General features: G+C 37.5%; 1 protein-coding gene across 11 annotated transcripts in view; it reads left to right on the forward strand.

Annotated features, from left to right (window-relative positions):
• The window catches only part of ADGRV1 (adhesion G protein-coupled receptor V1), a 282393-nt gene that overhangs the window by 123047 nt on the left and 135280 nt on the right, over nucleotides 1–24066 (forward strand). For all 11 annotated transcript variants that reach the window (XR_013180133.1, XM_077172043.1, XM_077172048.1 and 8 more), the window contains 9 exons: nucleotides 1055–1172; nucleotides 2041–2212; nucleotides 6313–6555; nucleotides 11102–11509; nucleotides 12573–12757; nucleotides 13793–14042; nucleotides 14197–14336; nucleotides 15308–15468; nucleotides 20198–20298. Coding sequence is in view for 10 of the 11 variants with exons in the window: in XM_077172043.1 (XP_077028158.1) it covers nucleotides 1055–1172; nucleotides 2041–2212; nucleotides 6313–6555; nucleotides 11102–11509; nucleotides 12573–12757; nucleotides 13793–14042; nucleotides 14197–14336; nucleotides 15308–15468; nucleotides 20198–20298 (1778 nt within the window). In the remaining variant the exon portion in view is untranslated. The remainder of the gene's footprint in view (nucleotides 1–1054; nucleotides 1173–2040; nucleotides 2213–6312; nucleotides 6556–11101; nucleotides 11510–12572; nucleotides 12758–13792; nucleotides 14043–14196; nucleotides 14337–15307; nucleotides 15469–20197; nucleotides 20299–24066) is intronic.

The following is a 24066-nucleotide window of genomic DNA, read 5'->3' on the forward strand; positions in this document are numbered from 1 at the left end:
TTTGTATTGAATACCACAGCTTGTATTGAATACCACAGAAGTGTGGTATTCAATACAAGCTGTGGTATTCAATATGCTCTAGAGTTATACCTACAGTACAAAGTTCCATGAAGTTGGAACATGAGACAATGTATTAAGGAGAGTGGTTAAATATTTGTTCATGCACATAAGCAAACACACAATTTCTGTTCATCTTATTATATGTATTGACTTTTAGTAAGTACTAAGTGGAAGTAGATTGCTGTTTCAATTCTAGAGTAAAGCCATCACTACCTGCCAGGAGAAATCCTTTAGAAGCAAGATTTGATCGAGCACTGTGAAGACATTAGTTTCCCATCATTAACGCTGGGAATTTTTATCTTCCAATGCTGTTTTTCTGAAGTTACTTGCATTCCCCTCAGAAAAATGTAGCGTTTTGCAGCCCACGAGTTCTACATGTAGAATAAAGATGCAAGAGACAAGCTGATGTAATAATCTATGAAAATTGAGGGGTTCAACCACATCATGGATAGGATGAATAAGAAAACTTAAGTTACATCACTGGAAGCCCATCTTTATCACATTACCTACTTTATTTTTTGAGGACCATTTCTGTTCTGACACAATGTTTTAAGATTTATGATAAACATAGCTGGAGCGAGTATCTCATAAGGGCATTATAAGCAAGGCTTTTGAGATTGTTCTGGAGATTGCTGTAACACTTAGTCTCTTGAAGTCAAAGGACACAGAACTGTCAGTTTGTTGAATGCTGCTGAAAATACAAGCTTACATGCAAAAATGGTGCCAGGACTCTCGTAAGGAATTTACTTCCAAAAACAGTTGTTTTTATTCTAGTGATTAAAATAAAATTTAGAAACCTAAATTCTAAATTTAAAAATCTAGAGTGTAAATTAAGAATAGAAATATTAAGAGAATTGAGGTGTCCTGAAATAGTACTTTACAGCATGCTTTTGATACATGACTGGAGTTTTAACAGTTGTGCATATTAAAAGTATAATTTACTCTCAGCTTAACTTTCTGGCTTTTTTACTTTCATGGACTATTTCTTACACAGGAAGTGATCTCCAGAATGGCATTTTGGGATTCATTCCAGAAGTACAAAGTGGCCTGATACTTGATGAAGACTCAGAAAACAGAGAGGTGGTGCTGACTGTCGCACGGCAACCAAACAGGTGCAGGCAACAGTGGATTCCAGTGCTCTTCCTACACTCCGTAATATATTGTCTTGAATCACAGGAGATACTGTTAGTGGAAGAGGTTTTCATCACAGAGTTTCATAATAAGTGTTTCCCTTTCAGCTCCTTTAATAGCTTCACAGATTTTGGCAATAGGGCATTTAAGTTGTGACTATAATTATGTCTGTCACTTTATTGGTATAAAGCAGAAACAGGAAAAAACTCAAATTCTTACCATTTTATACCGTGAGTCAGCAAATGTGAAGGTTTTGCTTAAGGTAATGTATTTGCACTGCTAAAGGTGTAACTCCAATTCTCACCTCTCTGTATAATGTAAGTAGCTATGAATACTACAAAGAGCAATTAAGAAGTTATGTGTCAGTATGCTTATGTCTTCACTTTTTTCCTAATTAGCACACACATATATATATATTGTACATTTGTGTGTACTTTAAATAAATATGCTCAAGTACGGTAAGTTCCTTATACTTGCAGGAAAAACTCAGTCTACCTGGCTTTCCAGGCCAATGGTTACTATAGTATTAATGAAAGTACTTGGGGACATCCTTGCTTTCCAAGTGTCTCTTATTCAGATGATTGCATGTTATCTGAAACAAAAATTAAGAAGAAGCTGGGTTCCCATAATTGCTTTATTTTCTTCTTCTGTTACTTTTTTTTATAATCTAAGTGGATATTAGAGGCTGAAATTTAAATAAAAAGAGGTATTTTTTTTCATTGTAAAGCAATTGATTCCATAATGATAAGTTTTGAATAATATAAAACGTATTTTATATCTATGGTTTATGTTTCCTAAATCTGTTGTGCTCTCCTTCAGTACATGCATACTCTTCTCTTTTGCTTATAGGGCTTTTGAAGATGTGACAATCTTCTGGCGTGTGACCTTTAATAAAACAGCTGTTGTGCTTCTGAAGGATGGCGTGAACTTGGAGAATGAACTTGTATCTGTGCTGGGAGCCACGACCTGTGTGACAGGTCAAACAATGTGCAACATCTCTATTGAAATAAAACCTGATCATGTAAGTAATTATTACTCTTCATGTACAGCATTGAATTGCAATTTGTCAAGATGAAAAAACTCCTCTGATCCAGAGGAACTAATACTTTGAAGATAGCAACTTGATATCTGCTTGACTTCTCTGGAACATGTCTATTTATAGACTTCTACTGACTCCATTGTGACTGGTAAATATTTGGGAAGGAGATAAGTATTTAGTTTGAAGAGTAAAGTACAGTTCTTAGGTTTTTAAAAAACAGTAAGGAAAAATAATGCAGTTGTTTTAATGATATGTTTGATCATATAATCTCATCCTTCACACAGTAAGATTTTCATCTACCAAAGCATTTCTTAAGGTGGTTGGTGGAAAACATTCTGTAAGTAATATCTCATTGCACAAAAAAATCTTTGAGTCTTACTTTTGTGTAATTTTATATTCCTAAATCTAGCACAGTGATCTCTGAAAACTCATAAAAAGTGGAAAAGTGGCTAAGAATTTCTGAGTGTCTAAAAATCTTATCTCTGTTCACATCTGCCTTTTGAATAGTGAAGTTCAATTTAGGAGCCATCATCCACTAAATTGCATTTGTCTAAGTCTGACAGCCTTGTGAAACTCAGCTGGCACTCTAAAATACAGACATGATTGTATTAACACAAAACACAGTATTCAGTCATTTTTATGAGAAAAGAGAAGGAAAAAATATTTTAGTGTGAATACCTAGGCGTTACAGTAAGCCCTTAAGAAAGGAAAGAATAATGTTTGCCATTATTTTAAAGTTGGAGAGTTTTAAATTTTTGTAAGAAATTATCCTAGCACCCAGGTGTAAGAGCCATAATGAGGGATGTGGGACTCCAGGCAGCTCTTCATAATGCAGTTTATTACATCCAATACATTATAGTAGTCCTGGGTCATGGGCGACAGAGCCTGTGCCGACAGCTGTCAGCTCCAGCTGCAGACAAGCCTGAAGACCCTTTAGTTTTGGTTACAATGCATTATATGCTTTTCTTTGCTGAGCATCTTGATACAGAAGAACCAATCTATACCTTAATTTTTACCTATAGCATATCATAACTACTATAATTACCATATTCATGTTACTATTCTCCAATCACTAAAAGTTAGTACATTACAGTTTAAGCTAGAAGGTGTTTTTCAGTTTTCTTGCAGTGGAAAATTCTGAGACCTTTTTTCTACTTGCAACATTGGCAGACTTGTTTGCCTGTGCTATCTTTCTGCTTGGTAAAAATATCTTCTTGTTTGAGGTGGGTTTATCCTTTGCTCTGAGCCATAAAAACCCCTTCTAACTAACATACCCTTTGCCTTCTTGATTATCCAGTAAGACTGGCTAAGCAATTCTTTTCTTCTATATCAAAGCTTACTTTCATTTCTATTCCTTCTTCAGATTCTACATTCAAAAATCTTTCTGCCAAGCATACATATATGTGAGACTTTCTTGTCAAGAATGTAGCAAAGCTAGTAGCAAAGCTGAGGTCTGGGCAGTGGAAAATCAGTAGATGGGGAGATTTCCATGTTTTCTTCTGACTCAGTTCTAGAAAATATTGCAACATGCTATATGTGGGAAATAGGGATTTCCTATTTAGGAGATAGGATGCATTCCCTTATTTCACTAAGACAGCCATTTTCATTCTCCATCTTCAGATGTTATTTTTACATCACAGAGCCAATGAATAGGTGTATAGGGCACAGACTGCCCTGCTGGGTAAACTGAGATTATGAACCTCTTTAGATCAAAGAAGTGATATCAGTATTTAATTACATCAGAGGACAAGCTGCAGAGAGGTTGTGCCACATGAAGCACAAGCCTGTGCCATCCCAGCAAGTGCTACTAGAAGGTTAAAGCTCCCCATTCATTCCAGTATAATTGTGCTTGTCATTAGTCAAGAACATTTCATTTAGAGAACCACTTAACAATTTAATTGAAAACATTTACTATTTATCTCTCCAAATATTTCCTAATTCTTCTTATGGTTCTTCTTTCATAAGTTAGCTTGTAAATCAGTAGTAAATGTATTAAAAATGATGATATAGCAAATACATTAAATAAGTGCTTTACATTTTTGTAGGATACATTCTAGCTTTCGTAAGTTTTACTTCCTCAGCAGTACTGAGTTTATTAGCTAAAAATCCTAGAATTAAAGTAAGATTTCAAAGACTTCAGAGTTGAAACACAAAGCTTTTTTGTGTAGTGGGTTGACCCTGGCTGGATGCCAGGCACCCACTAAAGCCTCTCTGTCACTCCCTTTGCAGCTGGGCAGGGAGAGAAAATATAATAATGCATTTATGAGTTGAGACAAGGACCAGGAGAGATCACTCACCAAACACCATCATGGGCAAAATAGGCTCAAATTAGAGATACTAAATGAATTTTTTGCTAACAATACCAGAGCAGGATAATCAGAAGTAAACTGAAACCATAAAACACCTTCCTTCCTCCCGTCCCTCCTTCCAGTTCTACCTCCTCCCCTCCATCAGCAAATGGAGTTGCAAATGGGGGTTATGTTCATTTCATCACACGTTGTTCCTGCTGCTGCTCAGGAAGAGGAGTCTTTCCCCTGCTTCACCATGAGGTCTCTCCAATGGGAAGCTTCTCCAACATAAGTCCATACCACAGGCAGCACTTCTCCATAAACTGCTGGAGTGTGGTCATCCTTCCATTGGGGGCAGTCTTTCAAGGGCAGGCTGCTCCAGTGTGGATCCTCCACATGGCCAGAAGCCCTACCAGGAAGCCTGCTCCAGTGTGGGCTCCTTTCTCCATGGGTCTGCAGGTCCCTGCCAAGAACCTGCTCAAGTGTGGACCACCCATGGGGTCATAACCTCCTCTCAGGCATTCCCCTGCTCCAGTACTGGGCTCCTCCATGGGCTGCAGGTGGATCTTTGCATGCTCATGGATGTCTGTAGGCTGCAGGGGTCCAGCTGCTTCACCATGGACTGCAGGGGAATCCCACCTGAAGAACTTTCTCTCCCTCCTTCTCCCCCACACAGACCTTGGTATCTGCAGTGTTGGTCCTCTTATGTGTTGTCACCCTGCTCTATTTTGGCCACAATCATATCTGCAAAGAACAGGTTTCTTACTTCTTAAATATGTTGTCATAGGGGTGTTCTGATTGGCTCAGCTACAGCCAGTGACACGCCCATCTTGGAGCTGTCTGTCATTGGCTCCGCCAGACAGAACTTGTGGCAGCTGGGAAGAACTTCTGGTAACATCTTTCCAATTATTTTTGGAAATTTAGAATGGAATTTTTGGAATTTTAAAATTTGGATGCCTATTTTTAATGTTACATTTGTGCTGTAGGTATAAAATAAAAGACGAGGCAGAACACCATATTGTAAAGTTAGCAGAACATCATATTGTAAAGTTAACACTGCTACCTTATTTTCAACAAGGAAACAAAGTTCCACAGCCTATATTTTCAGAGTGAATTATTTCTCTCTATGTGAAACATCACAAAAGTCTATCAAATAGTATTGTTTAAGCTCTGAGATTTTAAATAAATTAAGTGTGCAAATCTACTGAGTTTTTAATTTCTTGTAAAAACATGCATGGGCATACTAGTGTCTAAATGCTTAAGTTGTATATAAAATGTTTTTCAGAACTTTAACTGAGACCAGTACTTGAATACAGGAAAGTTATTATACAAATTAAATGCATTTTCAAAATTGCATACTTAATTCTGTGCAGTATTTCCAAAAGATAGTAGGATATGTCTTTTTGTAAGGTAAAAAGAAAATGAAAGAGCAAATTCTTCATAAATTGTACATCTATGTAAATCTATAATCTGGAATATGGCACTCTTGGAGGATACTGTCATTTATGTCAAATTTACAGCCACTATACCTGCACTATTTAAATATCTACTTTAATGCAGCAAGTTCTGTGTGAAAATCTGGGATTTAATAATTGTGCCTGACAGAGTGATGTTCATTGCAGTATTGTTTTTATGATATATTTTATTGTATTTATTGCACATTTCAGGAAGCGTGCTTGTGTAGTGTTATTAAAGTGATCCACTGTGTGTACAATGTAATATATAAACACTTATTCAAAGCTGAAAGTTATTAGTAGGTCTTATAATGACATGAAAATTATCATTCACTTACAGGTTCCAGAATTTGAAACTTATATTTTTGTTGAGCTGTATGCTGTAAGCACAGGAGCTGCTTTGAACAACAGTGCCAGATTTGCTTTTATAACTGTCCTGGAAAGTGATGCTCCTCATGGTTTAGTGTATTTTGCTCTCGGATCTCGATTTGCTGTTGCTTATAAGAAGACAGCTTTAATCAGTCTGCAAGTTCTTAGAGATTCTAGTACATCAGTAACCACAATGGTTACCTACAGTATGCAGGTAAGACTTATTATTATTTAATTTATTTTTATGTCTTTTTCTGATGTTTAGGAAAGCACAGACTTCCAGCTCTTCAGGGAGATAATGAGAGGGTTCCCCTGGGAGACTGCCCTCAGGGACAAAGGAGTGGAACAGAGCTGACAGATCCTTAAGAAAGTCTTCCATAGAGCACAGGAGCTAGCTAGCAATCCCCAGGAGCAAGAAATCAGGCAATGAAGGCAGGAGACTGGCATTGCTGAGTCAGAACCTGCTGGTCAAACTAGAAAGAAACAAATGCACAAGCAGTTGAAGCAAGGACAGGTGAGCTGGAAAGAGACTAGAGATAGACTGTGAATGTGTAAGGAAGACCAAGGTGAAGCTGGAAGTGAACCTGGCAAGGGATACAAAAAATAACAGGGAGGGCTTGTTAACCAGAAAGGTATGTTAACTAGAAAGAGAAGGTCAAAGAAGGTATTTCCCCCTGATAAACAATGCTGGGAAACTGGTAGCAACAGATTAACAAAGGCTGATGGACTCAACATTTTTTTGCCAGTCTTCTCTGGCAACCTTTTTTCCTATATCTTTCAAGTGGGTGGACAGCAGGATGGGCCATGGGAGAGCAAGTCCCTCCCACAGTATGGGAAAATGGGTCAGGTTTGGGCCAGGACCACATGAGGAAATTGAATGTTCACAGTTCTGTGGGACCCAAAGAGATGCATCCCAGAGTCCTGAGGGAATTGATTGATGTTGTTGCCAATACAGTATCCCTTGCTACTTGGAAAGTCTTGACAATCAGGTGAAATCCCTGGTGACTGGAAAAGGGGTATTACTATATCCATCTTTAAAAAGGGAAGAGTAGAAAGCAGGACCCTGGGAACTGTCAACTTGTTGGCCTCCCCTTTGTGCCTGGGAAGATCATGCAACAGATCCTCCCAGGAGCTCTGCTAAGGCATGTGGAGGACAGGGAGGATCTTGGAGAGAGCCAGCACAGCTTCACCAAGGGAAAATCTGTTTGACCAACCTAGTGGGCTTCTCTGATGGGATGACTACATCAGAGTACAAGGGAAGGGTTACAGATGTCATTTCTCTGAGCTTCCATAAAGCCTTTGACACATAACTAACAAGAACATACTCTCTAAATTGGAGAGAGATGGATTTTATGTTGCATTTGAATGGACTGTTATTTGATGGATAACAAAGTGGTTGGATGGTCACATCCAGAGGGCGGGAGTCAATGCCTCAGACTGTCAGTGACGAGTGGTGTCCCTCAGGGACCTGTACTGGGACCAGTGTTATTTACTGCCTTCATTAATGGCATAGACAAAGGGATCGGGTGCACCCTTAGGAAATTTGCAGAAGACACCCAGCTGAGGGGTGTGGTTAACACTCCTGAAGGATAGGATGCCATCCAGAGGCACCAGGACAGGCTCAAGAAGTGGCCCTTGGGAATCTCATGAGGTTTAACAAGATCAAGTGCAAAGTGCTGCACCTGGGTCAGAGCAACCCCCAGTACGGGCTGGGGGATGAACAGATCGAGAGCTGCCCTGCTCCGAAGGACATGGTGAGGGGCTGGACATGAGCCAGCCATGGGCACTTGCAGCCCAGAAAGCCAAATGCATCCTGGGCTACATCCAAATCCCTGTGGGCAGTTTTGGAGGGAGGAGATTCTGCCCCTCTGCCCCACTCTGGTGAGACCCCACCTGCAGAGCTGCCTCCAGCTCTGGGGTCCTCAGCACAGGAAGGACATGGAGCTGTTGGAGCAAGACCAGAGAAGGCCACTCAGTTCATCAGAGGGATGGAGCACCTCTGCTCTGAGGAATGCTGAGAGAATTGGGATAGTTCAGCCATGAGAAGAGGCAGCTTTGTGCTGACCCAATTGGAGCCTTCTAGTGCCTAAAGGAAGCCTATTTGAAAGCTGGAGAGGGACTTTTGGCAAGGGCATGTAGTGACAAGAGGGAATGGCTTAAAACTGAGAGACAGTAGGTTTAGATTAAATATCAGGAAGAAATTCTTTACTGTGAGGGTGGTGAGGCACTGGCAAGAGAAGCTGTGGATGCCATATCCCTGTAGGTGTTCAAGGTCAGGTTCAATGGAGCTCTGAGCAACCTGTTGTCCCTGTCCACTGCAGGGGCTTTGGAACTAGATGATCTTTAAGATCCTTTTCAACCCAAACCATTCGTAAAATCATGGATTTTATGCTTCATTTTATAATTGAAATTAATTAAATAATAATAAATTAAATATTTGATCATTCTTTACAGTAAATATCACTGTAATTAGCATTTTTTTCAGGAAACAGTCAAACATTTGCTGAGCCTAGCTTCTTTGGTTTTCCATTATTAAAAGAACTTTTTCTTATTGCATTTTCAAGAATATTTTTTTTAGCAATATCTTTCAGTGGCCTCAAAGATTATGGTCAGCCAGGCATCTAATATATTTTTTTCTTTGTTCTAAGGCTCTTGTGAGCCTTTAATTTTTGGGGCTTTTTCATCTGAAATTTTTATCCTGATGGTTATATTTACAACATCCAGATAGCAGGACACCTCTTCTGTTTGGGAACAAAATTATTATTAGTACTAGAACATATATAGGAAAAGAGAGAGGAATTATTCAACTTTTATTCAATATTCTTGGAGTAATAAACATAAAAATTGTTCTTCTTATCAAAAATAGCATGTGCTGAAGTAAATTTTATCATCCCCATTAATTTTTTGTCAGATTATGCCCTTTATGTAAAAAAACCCCATAATCCAACAATTTTTGAGATGTTTACATCTAAAGCAAAAGACTCTTCTAGCTGTTGACACTTTTTTCTCTTAAATGCACACCTCACTCATTATTATTGCAGCTGATGAAGTTTCTCCTTTAGCAGATTGCAAAAACATGATTCCTGCCACTTCCTTAGTATGTGTGAATCCAGCATCAGGGCACAGGTTACAAGAGATACTCTTTCAAGTTTACCACCATCAGTAGTAGTTAGCCTGATCAGCTTTGAATATTTGTGATTTTATGCCTAAAATCATTGTTTTGGGGGTGAGTTATTATATACTTGCCCTTTATAATAAACTTACCCTTTATAATAAAAGGTTCTGCATTCTATTTTTATATTGAATGCATGTCTATTTTAACTATATAGGTTTACATTGTATTTCCATCCATTTATTATATAGTAATTGGCCAGTGTTTCAATTAGATTGTATGGTAACAAATTTTCACATTTATTCAACCTAAGAATTCACTATAATTTAGCTGTTAAATGGAAAAGAAATTGCTACTGTCCAGTGTATATTTAAGCAAAAATATAGTGGGCAATCTCTTATCCATTTATAATTTTTATAACCAACCTTCTTTAGACATTTTTTAGGTTTTGAGGGTGCATGGCCAAATACTAAAGTATTAGTAGATGCTTTAAAATAAGAGGTCACAGCAGACAGGAAGGCAATAACTGGAAACTGATGTTTATCTTAACCTACAAAGGTTTCTTAGACATTGTTCTTGTCATTAGTGCTTTTATTTCTGCTTATTTCCATTTCCTAGTGGGAAGGGATAAACAAAAGAAAATTTCCCCCTGGAATTTCCACAGGTGGGTGATGTGATCATGTCTACTGCAATTTTGAACAGTTACAGGCTGCATTGACTTACCAGGTTCTCTACTGAACTCAGAAAATGTCTGATTTATTCCATAAATAAGCTCTACTAATAAAAGCTAAATATTTTCTAAAGGGGTCTAGTATTTCACAAATAAAAATCCTCATTTTATTCAGTAGGAGACCTTTACTTAGGAGTCAGTATACAAGCTGCCCTTAGTAAATTAATATATACTTTTGAAGAAATAATACAGTTGAATAATAGCTCAGGACGTTAGTTTCCTCTTAAAGAAAGTTTATTATATAACCGGATGTAATGTCAAGGCTATGGCAAGTGACAAAAAGAATGAGACTTCAAAGAATGAAACAGTAACTGCAAACCTCATGGAAGGTAAAAACAGTGTTGCTTCACAAGGAAATAAGGCCATGTAGCATTACTGAATATATGTATTTTATAGCATTTGCTTTGCCTTTGCATTAAATGGATTATTCATCTTTTAAGTATGTATTCTGGGACTGAAAATACCATGAATTGATATTAATTTAGACACAGATTTCCAAAAATTTTGCTTTACTTTTGTTTAGTTTTCTATGTATTTGTAATGCTTTTCTCTACCCTAACGTGAGGGACTTTGTGCTGCAGTCATAGTTTACATCAACCATTCTGGAATTCACACATGTGCTAACATTTCTGTAGTATTTATTCACTCAGAAAGTTTTGTGGTTTATGTTCTGGAAAAGAAAGAGACCCTTTTTACTATTGACAATATATAATTCTTCTCCTAGGTTTGATTGATTACTAATTCAGGGAGATAATGATTTTAAATGTAATATTTTCATCACTCACAGCTGCTTTTTGAAAGAGGACTTCTTTTTTACACATTTTATTTTTACCCACCTAAAGTACATTCTACAGCAGGTGGTTTTGAACAATTACATCTATCATAATGTTACCTAAAACTCTTTTGGTTTGTTTTAAGGAACTACAAAAGCCTGAACCTATTGGACGGACCTTCATATCTCCAGCTGTGGCAGGACAAGATTTTGCCAGGTCTGAAGGTTTATTGACTTTTGAACATGGACAGAGAAATGCATTCCTGGATGTGACCCTGACTCCAAAGACAGGATCTTTAAACCCATTTCCTAAACGTTTCCAGGTTGTACTTTCTAATCCCACAGGCGGTGCCAGGATAGATGATGTGTATGGTACTTCTAACATCACCATTGTCTCAGATTTGGACTCCTTGCCAGTTTGGGGACTGATTGATCAACTGCATCAGCCTCTTGATGACACCATTTTACACAGAATCCTTCAAAATCTGAATGTCAAAGTGGCTACAGAAACTACAGAAGAGCAACTTACTGCTGTGGTGCATATAATAGATAAGGTAAACACATCCTGTTTGTTCTTAAATGACTAATGACATTAATTAGAGTATAATAACACAAGACACACACAGGACACACACACACACATATATATATATGTGTATATATATATATATATATGTATATATATATATATATATATATATATATATATATATATATATATAGGAAGATCACATCCACAGCAGTGACTCAGAAGCACAGACTGCAAAAGTGGAAATTGTGAAGTCCCACAATCAAGGAGGGAGTTTGTCTGCCACTAGTTAGGAGGTGGCAAGAAATCAGAAATCAAATAGGTTGAAATGAGCAACTAGTATTAATTTTGCATACATACTTGTAGCTCTAGATTTTCTACCGTGCAATTTTCCTTTTGGTGCTGCAGTTTCATAGAGCTTATTATGTTTTCTTGACTCTTGGTTCACACCGTTGTTGCTTTTAGGCCTGGCACAATCCATGCTCCTATCTATACAGCAGACTGCAGTCAACACACAAGCAAATCCTACCTGGGCCAGCTGGAGTCTACTGTAGTCAAACCAAGCATCAGTCTTTTTTTCTCTAGTAGCTTAGGGAATTGGATTCTCAGGGTAGCTGAATGCTTAAGCATTGCTCTAATTTCTGTGAAAATTATGGATTAATTTTATGGTATTCTGTCTCTTCTGGACTCTTGGAATAATGCATAGAAGCTGGAAAATTTCTAAATATCTAGATGCAAAGCATTATAACAAACCCATTCATTTTTGATTGCTGCCACAAAGAAAATTGAGAAAATAATTTAAAAACTTCTGGGACTCAAAAATTTTTGGTTTGTAAAAGAATGAAAAATGCCACATCCTTTCTTTAATAATCAAATCCCCTAGTAAGCATATCTTTATGTAGTTTTGACAGACTGTGTCTTATGCCTTGGAAACTCCTATGTGATCAGGAGTTGGGAAAAATATTCTGAACTTTCAGTTTGAATATTGGAATCACAGAGAAAATATCACTAAACTATTGAACATGAGGAAATGTTACAAGCAGATTCCTTGGTGTAAAATGTTGTTTGATTTCTTCTGCTCTCATTAGGTTACAGGTGTAGGTGAAGAACTGTTACTCTCTGATAAAAGTAGAAGTCTATTCTATGAGGTACTCTGTGCTCTGGCTAGCCCAAAACGCAAGGACACACAAGGATATAGCTTGCTTGCTGAGGTGACTGAGAAGTTTGCTTTTTCTCTGTTGACTGGGATAAAGTGTGGATCACCAGGAGAAAGGTTAGTAAGCTTGAATTCATAATATGTTTTGTAAATACACAACAATTTACTGATATAGAAAATCTAAATTACATTTTCAGAAAAGGGACTTATCTCCTATCTAGTATGTTACCCATATGTGAATGTGTTGTTACAGTGTCGTAATCTCACAACATAATCTTACAGCACTGTGTCACATTGCCAGATTGAATGTAACACATAACTGTTACTTTGGTATGGGGTAGATGCGGGAATATGAGTCAGGAGATCTATTGATGCACCTCTAGCTCAAATATTGTCTGGAAAAGTATGCATTATTCTTGCAAAGAAAATAATATGTGATTGTATGATGCAGAGCTGTGTTCTAAGCCTTAGATGAAAGTTTGCAACCCAAAATTTCTACAGGCATTTTGTAATTTGAATGTTTTTGGTTTTGCTCACTTGAACATTGTTTTGAAATGTTTAAAGCTGCTTGTAGTTTTAAATTGCTAGTTTTGTCTCCAAGAGCATAATAGCCTCATCAAACTAATGGGCAGGAGAAATAGGTGACTGAGAAAGTGATTATTCTTTTTCATGAGACAGGTGGTTTTAAACCTTTTTTCCACATGGGGGATCTATTAAACAGCTGGTGGTGGAATGTGTATTCAGTGTTTAGAACTTAAAAGTTAAAATTCTTTATTCCATGCATTTTGCATCATCTGTTGGGAAAAAAAATGAAACATCATCCATTTTAATGCCTCCCCTGTTTTTTAGACTCAGTTCTACATCAAGTTGTAACAATGAGTGTTTTGGTAAGCTAATTCACTGTGGAAAGGTTTTAGTTGCAGGTCAGAAAGAGCAAATCCCGAAGAAATGAAGATGTTGAAATATGTAAAAAATCCAGCCTTTTTTTTTTCCCCACAGAAACTGAAACAGTGTGCCAATTAAATATCACAAGTCTAAAAATGATGAATTAATAAAGTACTAACAAATCAAAAATACATTTTAGAGTCATTATGTGATGAATAGTGAAGCTTGGTCCCACTTACCAGCCTTATTGTTTTTCCATTTCCACAGAGGCAAAAATATCCTTGACGGCTGCCCATATATTGCAATAATGGCTCACAACTGGTTTCCTCAGCAAATCAATGGACATAGATTTAATGGAAAAGATGGAGATTCTATTCAAGTACCTGAACATCTACTAGAGGTCTCTTTAGTATTACCATCTCCCCAAGAAGAGAACTGTGAATCTGTACAGTTCACAGAATACAGCAGTCAGCAGTGGTTCCTTACTAGAGATAAAGAACTTGCCCTGAAGAACAAGGTTTGAAGATAGTGCAATTTTTTTTGCATGAATTAGTTTTAATCTAGATATTGCTCAAAACATAATAAGTGTTTCATGGTTGTCTCTGATTAAAATGAGCGCTGTGTTGAATCTTAATATTAAATATATCTTTACATTGTACATGTTGTTTCAGGTTTTTTCAATGAGCTTGAAGGGTCAGAGTTCACAACCTTTGAAAGACAGTAGTGAAGTCATTTATCGTATTTATGCTGAAGGAAGTCGGATTGTTCCACAGAAGTCTCTATGTCTCCTCTGGAATCAAGCTGCTGAAAGGTTATTTTATTATTGTGTTTAGTTTTATATTTTCTACCATTAATCTATGTATTTAAAATGTGATAACGCCAATTAAATAATTTACAAATATAAAATTGATCCATTTCATGTCTTTTTTAATTTTTCTGGCCATTTTACCAGTACATAAAACATTTTTTATAATAAAATGAGTAGTTATTCTATCTCAGATATTTCTCAGACTTCCACCCTTTTTTCATCAAAATACTATTTACATTGTATATTGATGCATTAGGTTACAGTGACAGGCCATAAATCTAGAATTGCATCAATAAATGTGTTAATGACTTGGAGATAATAATGTTCTGTATCCCGTTGAAGTCTAGTTGATTTAGATTCAATTTCATTAGACCAACTGGATGATATCAGCCTCCTATTGATACAAACTATTTGTTTTCAGGAGGAAATGCACCACAATCTACCTGTATGCTCTCCTTTTATCTATGCACAAATTCCAGTAGAAATGGCTTAGGCTATCACCTGTGGTATGCCTTATCCTTTTTCCAAACCACTTCAGCGATACTGAAAAAAAACTCAACAAAAACCAAAGAACAAAAAGAACCCTGAATTTTAGTTTCAAACCAAAAAAGAGCAGTATAAAATGTTCTCCATAACAGGATAAGGTGTTGAGCAAATAAATTAACTATTTGAAAAGTCAGACAGACCTAGAAATCTAGCAGAAATTTTAAAAACATGGCCACAAAAATTCCCTATGAAAAAGAGTTAATTTCAATACATTTACAAAAATTAAAAAAAAAAACCAAACATGAAAAACAACATTTTAATCTCATGTAAATGTGCTATTCTGAGCACTGTGCATGACAGATTACAGAAAACACCTCTGCAATAGTTTAGGGAAGTTGGTATTCCAGGAATACAGCAAAAATTTTTAAGCCTGCTTAAAATGTGAATTACGCAAGTCCATTTCCAACTTTGTGAAACTTGTTTTGCAGCTGGCTGTCCGATAGTGGGTTCTGCAAAGTGGTTGATGACACATCAGATTATGTGGAATGCTCCTGTTCTCATATGTCCATTTATGCAGTTTATGCCCAAACAGATAACTTGTCTTCATACAATGAGGCTTTTTTTTCTTCTGGATTCATCAGTATTTCAGGTCAGTTCATTTAAGACAGTTTGCTCCTTAATAACAACTGATGACCAGTAAAACTGGTTGATTGATTATTAACATTTTTGGTAGCTGATGACAATCTTTTTATTTAGTGGAATAAATAAAAATGAATGTTAACTAACTTCATGTTATTAGAGGTGCCATCTTGTCTGGTATTTGCACAATGACAAATTTTGCCACTGGAAAAAAATGTCAGGCATAGAAATATCACTAAGTTGGAAAAGATTTTTGAGGTCATCGAATTTAACCTGTGACCTAACAACACCTTGCCAGCTAGACGATGGCACTGGGTGCCACATCCAGTCTTTTCTTAAACACATCCAGGGGTGGTGATTCCACCACCTCCCTGAGCAGCCCATTCACATCCCTGCTGGCTCATATTTTGGCACATAGGGGCAGCCTGCTCCTGTGCCTTCAGGATTTTTTTCTTGAAGTATGTCCACTTTCCTGGATCTCTTTGCTTTTGAGGGCTGTTTCCCAAGGTAGTCTCCTAAAAAGCATCCTGAATTCCACCCTCTGGAAGTCTTGTGTAGAAGTTCAGAAGTTTTATTGAAGTTTCAATATCCTTGTTTCACTGAATATTAAGAACTCTATTATTTCATGGTCACTGTGCCCCAGATGGCCTCTGACCACCACATCTCCCACCAGCTCCTCTCTGTTTGCCAACAGCAGGTCTAGCAGAGCCCCACCCCTGGCAGGCTCACTCACCATCTGTGACAAGAAGCTCTCCTCTGTACACTCCAAGAATCTCTAGAGTGACTCTTTTCCACCGTGTTGAGTTCCCAGCAGATACCTGGCAGGTTAAATGTCCTACAAGAACAAGGGCTGGCAATCTTGAAACATCCTCCAGCCACCAGGATGTCAGCCTTGATGGCCTTTCTCTGATTCTTACCCATGGCACTTGATCTTATTGTCATTAATCTCAAGTTCCATGGTGTCCAGAACCTCCCTAACATACAGAGCCGCCCCTCCACCTCTTCTCCCTCTCCTGTCTCTTGTGAAGAGCTTGTAGCCATCCACTGCAGTGCTCCAGTCCTGCAAGTCATCCCACCACATTTCTGTGATGGTGACTCTGTCATCACTTTCCTGCTGTGCCATGGCTTCCAGTCCCTTGTTTGTAACCCACACTGCACGCATCAGTGTACATGCACTTCAGCTGTGTTGCTGATTTCACCCCTGACTCTGGCTTACCACCCTTGGGGTCACCTCTCAAGCGCCTGGTTTCATCCCCTTCCGCCCCTTCCTCCTTCAAACCTAGTTTAAAGCGTTCTCAATCAGCCCTGCCAACTCATGGGCTAGAATCCTTTTGCCCTTGTTGAACAGATGAAGCCCATCTGACTCAGGCAGACCTGGTACTGTAAAAATTGCCCATGGTAGAAAAACCAAAATTCCTCTGATGGCACCAGCCCTTAAGCACCATTCAGTGATAATGTGGGTTTTCCTATTCCTTTTATCATTCATCCCTGCTCCTGAAGGAACTGAGCAGAACCACACCTGAGCTCCTGCCCCATCAACCAATCAGTCCAGAGCCCTGATGTCCTTTCAAATGACCTGGTACCCTTCTTGTCATCACTGCAAACCTGGACGAGCAGCAGTGGGTAATAATCAGAGGGATGAATTAGTTCAGGGAATCTCCTGCTGATATCCCATACCTGGGCCCCAGGAAAGCAGCAGACTTCCCTGTGGAATGGGTCTGGGTGACATAGAGGGCCCTCAGCTCCCCTCAGGCGGTGAACTTTCCACAACTACCCTTCTTCTATTCTTAATTTCCTGAGGTTGTGATCCGTCTGACAGACAAAGTGCACCTGGGAGACTCTCCAGATGCTTTTGTTTGCCATCATCTGCCTGAGCCTCTGGACCCAGGGCCTTGTACCTATTCTGTAAGGGCACATGGGAAACTGATGGGGGTCAGGAAGGAATTTTGCTACCTCTCTGAGTAGGCACCCATTTCCATTCCCCCAGCCTGCTAGGTCTCCTCCTTCTGCCTGATGGTAAGAGGGACAGGGCTCCTCTGACTCCTGCCAAGGTTCTCTCAGGTTGCAAGGCTGTAACTCCACCAGTCGATTTCTCTTTTTGTTCTCCCTAATACTCCTTAGCCTTTCTACCTTTTGCTTAAGCTCTGCTACCTGACAGAGCAGATCACCAGCTGACATCACACACAGGCGCCTTTTGCACTGTGCTCTGGTACTGCCCCAGGCTCCCTGCAGCCAGGGATCTGGACAGCTGTGTCCTTCTTGGCGGGTTCTCTTTGGGCTTAGCAGTTTTGCTGGCAGCAACAGCAGGCTTTTGACCATTTGTAAACCACTACTGGATCTAGTCAAGTCGGGAGAAAGAAAACCAAAAAAAACCCAACCAAAAGACACCCATCTTACACAACCCACCACCAGGAGCCGGGAGAGCAGCTGCATTCCTCCTGTACAAGCTGCTGTACCATGCTCTCACTGCTGTGCTGTGCCCCTGTTTGCCCGGTCTGGCTCAACATGCTCCCTAGAACAATTTAAATCTCCTACATGTGGTCCTGGCATATCCCTTGCTTGCCTGATTGGCTGTTTCCTTGGGATGATTTATTGAAAAGAGATAATATGTCATTCATTTGGGGAAAGAAACTTAAAAATCATAAATTCATCTGTGTTTCTAGCAGGAGTACTGTAATCCTCTTTGTCAAATTTCTTTGACAATTTTAGCTGGAATTTTCACTCAGAAATGATAACTCAGGGGAGATAGATTCCATTACACTCTGCTGCCTTACTGCTGCCCAAGATCTTGGGAAAAAACCCTAAGAGTTTAACCTATAATTAACATGACTCTTCATTAGCAGCTTCAACAGCATAAATCACAAAATGTGAGGCAGGAAGCAGGGGATCTAAGTTCGGAAATCAACTTGGCTTCTGAAGGAGCCTTTCAGATTGCAGCTGGTTTACTATTATTGTTGCAGCAATCACAAAGAAAAGTAAATTTTCTCAGAACCACAGAATTATTTAGGTTCAAAATGAACTCTTGCATTTATGGGCACTAAAAGCAATGGGCTTATTAAGGAAATATGCTAAATGGAATTCTTGACTAATTTAACCCCCTTAAAAGGGAGTCTGGTTGCACTTCTTGTGAGGTTTATGACTTCTATATTAGATCATCACTATATGAGTAACAAAAATTGTGCAAACAGCTAAATCACCTATTTATCCCTTCCAAGCAAACTGCCCTAACAGATTAAATCTAGGCTCCTTAATGTTTTTTAAATGTCAGCCAAAGAAAATAAAGACAAAGAAAGAGGAAAGACCTCTCAATTTTTCCCCTGCTCCACATAAATTGATGGTTATATTTAACACTAAAAAAAGGAGATTTTAGCGCATAAAACAAAGCAGATTTGAAAATACTGTTGCTGGATTACAGAGAAAAAACAAGTAAGTTGATGAAACAAAATGCTGTAAAATACAAAATGCTATGGAAACTGAAGAAAAAAATATGCAAAAGCTTAGAAAACATTTTGCTGAATTGGAATCAATAAAGATGCAGATCATTGTTCAGAACTAGTCACTTACAGTATTTGTCATAAAAATGTTTTTTAAAAATAAAAGTAGTTTAGCTTGGTTAAGGGTTTATTTTGAACTTGAGGCGAATTCTTTCCAATGCCTTTCAGTTTTTTGGCCATTTGAATATGTTTACTTGTGTGATGATACAGATTACTAGATTTAGATGAATGTTTTAAGTAACAAATTGTTTAGGAGTGATAAGGATATTTTTCATATATCTTGACATTTCCATTTGGGTATGAATAGAATATTAAAAAAAAGAAGAAGAATAAAATAGAATATTATAAAAAAGAAGAATATTAAAAAAGAGAGAGAGAGACCATGTAAATGGTCATGTAAATATCACTAAGTAATTTTGAAATACTTAGATATAATACTTTTAGCAATTATTTATTTTACTTATCTCTTACAAATACTGGTAGCTGAACAAATATTCAATCTCAAGACTGACCTGAAAGATCTGCCTTAATTACCCAAAATCCTGCCCTGACTGAAGGGTAAAAGTGCACAATTAACTCCAATTAATTCTGAGATTTAGCAGTGTTTTTCCTGGTGGCTTAACTTTCCTAGAATCCTTTTCCCAGGAGCTACTTACTGGTAGGAAAGGGGCCTTTGCTGTGTTCATGTTTACCATTAGTTAGTGAAACAAAAAGTGGTGTCATTTCTACTGCTATAACAAATTTCTATGCTTAACACAGATGCAATAGGAGACTGGCATTTAGAAGGTTATAACTATCTGTTACAATAGTGCCACCAATAAAAAAATCTGTTACAATAGTGCATTTTTTATGTAACTGTTTCTAAAAACATTTTTTGGAAGCACTAATATGAACACTGAACTGTTACTTTGCTTTGAATAGAACTATTATTATAATCACCCATATCATGCAGAACAGGACACCAAAGAAACGCTTTTCAAAAATTGCTTGTTTACATTATGAAATTATTTTAGCTTCCAAGCCTATGGGAACATTAAATACACTTTAGTACTTGAAATAAACTCATGAGTGATCCCAGTGTGAAGCAAAATGATCATATTCTCCCTGCAATGTTTGGTTGGTTGGGGTTTTTTAGGAAATCTGCGCCTTCGAGAAACATCTGCTGGATAATATAGCACAGTTTATTAGTCTAAACTTAAATATGCCTTATTTTTTGAAACTTTTTTCATTATCATTTCTGTGTAGGTTTCACTTTGGCTATCATCTCCCACCTTTTCTGCAGCAGGTGTGCCATGTTTGCAGCTAAACTTCTCACTCATATGATGGCTGCTTGTTTGGGTACTCAGGTAAGAAAAAAGGCTGAAATCTCAAAATGTAGAGTAAGTACATGTTTGCTTTCCTCTTCTTCACTTTCATGGCTGTGTCTGAACAGACCTTCTTCAGTGTAAATGTTTTTGGAAAGCATAAAGTTTCAATATATGACACCTAAAATCAATGCAATATTCATATCCTGTGTGTGGAATTCAAGTGAAATTACACAGTCTGAGGATATTTAATGAAAACTGATGGATGATATAGCAATGTGAGAAGACATTCCATGTCTGGAATGCTGTGCTCAATTCTAACTTCTGAAGGATTTTGAAAATTATTGTCTGTTTGGGCCCACAGGCTTTTCTGTCTGTGACCTGTTTTTTTGTTTAAATACTCTACATATTAACTTTTATATGTAATTCTTATCTCTGAAGAATAATTCCTGAAAATAGTTCCATGTTGTGTGTAAATGTAATAATTTTAATTACAGCGGTGCAATTTGTATGGTTCTAAGTATTTTTGTCATTCATCCTCAATCTTTGAAATACATCATTCTCCTGATCTCTTTTCCTTTGCCATGCAAAGATTTGAAAAGTTTAAACCAAGATTTTTGAAAGAGGATTTTAGCAGGGTAACTGCCTATCTAATGAGCTAGTTTGAAGAAGAAGTAAAGACTGTTTGGCAGCACCTGTCAGATAAAGGAAGGTGGTTTTAAGTCAAGAGTGAAAAGAGAGTGTTTGACAAAGGAGAACTGAACTACTGTACCAGCTGTTCTGAACAGCTGAAAGAAAATCTTTGTACAGGTACCTGTGTTGTGATATGTTGGCCTATTGTGAACTAGCCTGATTAGGTAGCAAAAATTTGACAACTCTAGGTAGATGATGTATGTACAGCTGTAACTACATAAAAGCATTTGGTTACTATACATATGATAAGAAATGCACAATGTAATTGAAAATTTCATGAGTTTGCTAACCAATGACTCTGTACATTTAAGACAGTTTTAACTGAGAACTTCCTACATGAAAATCAGCACTTCATAGTTATTTTCCATTTCTATCTACTAATCTTTACTAGACACTGGATTTGTAACTCTTAGCTCTCAGGCCAGTCTAGAGAATGAAGGAAGCTGGTGTTCCTCTGCGTTTATATTTTTATGAGAAAAAAACCTCCCAAAATGAAACGACAACACCCGCCCCCCCCCCCCCCCCAAAAAACCAACTGGGAAGTTTTTTGTGGTAGTTCCACTGTTTTATACATACAGAAATAATTAGTTTTTCTCTAATATCTGCACTAGGTGTTTGTTTATTAGGTTTGTAGTTTTGAGATAAATTTTAAATTACTACCAGTGCACTAGTTACTCATGTCTGTAGATGGCAGTCAAATCTTCTCAGCACATTGCTCAGAAACTTGCTGTTCCAAGGCTGTGCTGCTTTGTAGTTTCTCACAAAACTTCATTTCTCTGTCAGTGATGGGGAATGGTGATTCAAACATTCAAGCTTCATTTTATTCTTGGTGTATCCAGGGCTGCCAGCATTAATGGAGCACTTGTAAAGCATTCAAGAATAGATGTTTCACCATGTGTTTCATGGAGCTCATTGGAAAAACATAAAAGCCTAGATATTTATAAAACATTTTTTATTCCTTTCAAGCAGAAGTTCACGTAACAATACCCTAAATGCACGAATGAAAAAATTTCTGGGCTGAGATTTTCAGTTTTGGAGTAAATTTAGGTGAATTTTTGAGTATTCAAAAAAATCGAAGCAGTATGAGAACATACTTCACAATACTGTCATACTAGTCAATAATTTTTTTCTTTTCAGAGCTATAAACCTAGATTAATCTTAATAGGAACAATTGTTATGCCTACCTTGCTTTGCCTGAGAATTCCCAGGCAGAATGCATGAATAAGCACTTTGTACATGGCTTATTTTTGTATACTCTGCTTGATGCATCTTGTCCACATTAAACTTCAGGGGCCATTTCCACAGTACATGCTGAGTGTTAGAAATAACATGAATGTACTCTAAATTCTCTGTTTAGACTTCTTGTGAGTGCACTGTTGAGCTGCTTTGCCTATATGCAGTAGCCACTTCTCTGGAATATTTGAACATTCATAGACTGCTTACAGCAATTACTGTGTACAAATGGCCTTCCATTTTTATGGCCAGCAAAGCAAAATTAAAGTCCAGTCAAATAGAAAAAAACCTGCGTCACCCTATTTTTGTCAAACAAAAAATTAGTATTTTCTAATTTATGCTGTCCTCAAGCTTCTTATACTCTACTATGATGCACTAAGCATCATCACCCGTCACTGCAATAACTACCAAACTGTCCAGGTCAAGTTGATGCTAACACTGACTTTTATGGAAATGCATGATGAAGAATTATGTTACTCTGTTTAAATATTTCAAAATTGTGTTATTCAACCTGAGCAGAAATTCAAACATGCAGTTATGTTTTTCAAGAAGCAACAGTGCGTACCATCTTCTTTTTAAAAAATTGTTAAACATTTATTTAAAAATTATAATCTGCATTCTTGGTAGAATTGTTTCTTTATTATTTTTACTCTTACAGATTTGGACAATTCTGCCCGAAGATAAATTTTAAAGATGTGATAAAATCTCCAAGAGATGATGAAGGAGCAGGATATGAATGACTGAATGAATGAATGAATGAATGAATGAATGAATGAACGAATGAATGAATGAATGAATGAATGAATGAATGAATGAATGAATGATCATATGAGCCTATAGCTTCTGCTATGATAGGAAAGTGAAACCTTTACAGAAAGAGTGAAATGGTGCTTCTGCTGTACTGTTTTAATCTTAACTCCTCTCTTCAAAATATGGAAATTCTTATTTTCCCCTACACAAAATCAAAGCTCAAATGAAATTGACATATATACCTGGATAGGGGGAGCTTGCAAAGCATGTTCCAAAATGAAATTTCTATAGTGATTCTTTATACCATCCACCACAGAGACAGTTTGTGACAGTGAGTGACTGAGTGCCTGTCCCTCTCCTGGCAGTAGAGAAAAGTTTTAATTTTAATTCAGTCTTCCCCTATGGTAAGCCTGAGCCTTTTAGTCTGCTCCTGGGAAGTCCTAGTTAAAGGACTGTTTCTGAAGAAGCTGAGAGGTGCAGAGTTCCCCTAAACTCCAGGTCCGCATGAAATATGAAACTTCTATGGAACAGGAAGCAATAAATATTTTTATGCATTACTTTAAAGTTAGAGCCCAGTTTCCCAGAGTAAGGGAGTTTGTCTTTGAGGAAAACTAGGCCTGAAATTTCCTTGCTCTTGATTTCTTTGCTGTAACCTGACAGCAGCAAATAATGCTGATGAGATACCAACAATTCTTACTTGCAAGATTTTAGATGAAACAGAAAAGAACTGTATACAGTGATCCAGAATTGGTGCTCATTTTAGAAATTTGGCTCCATGCTAATATGTTTTGTCCTGTTACTTTGTGATTTGAAATATTTCAGTAAGAATTATGAGTCATATGTAGTCTTCTTCCACCCTTGTTGTCAGTGTTCCTATCTTTGGGATAATAAAGTCTAACATTTCTCATTTATAGAAGGAAAGATTCTACAGATGTCACTAAGAATGGAAAGTGGAAAAGATTTTCACTTCTATTGGGGTATTGGAAAGCACAGCTAGCTGAGACATTTGTTGGGTATGTCAGAAGGGGAAGGTGTGTCAGTAAAAATGTTCATGTGGATAAGCTGCTTTCACCAGTTCCCTGCATAACATTTGTATCACAGTAAATAATTTTTTTTTTACTTTATAACAGTCAT

This window comes from Agelaius phoeniceus, chromosome Z, assembly GCF_051311805.1.
Source record: "Agelaius phoeniceus isolate bAgePho1 chromosome Z, bAgePho1.hap1, whole genome shotgun sequence".
Classification (NCBI taxonomy): Eukaryota; Metazoa; Chordata; class Aves; order Passeriformes; family Icteridae; genus Agelaius; species Agelaius phoeniceus.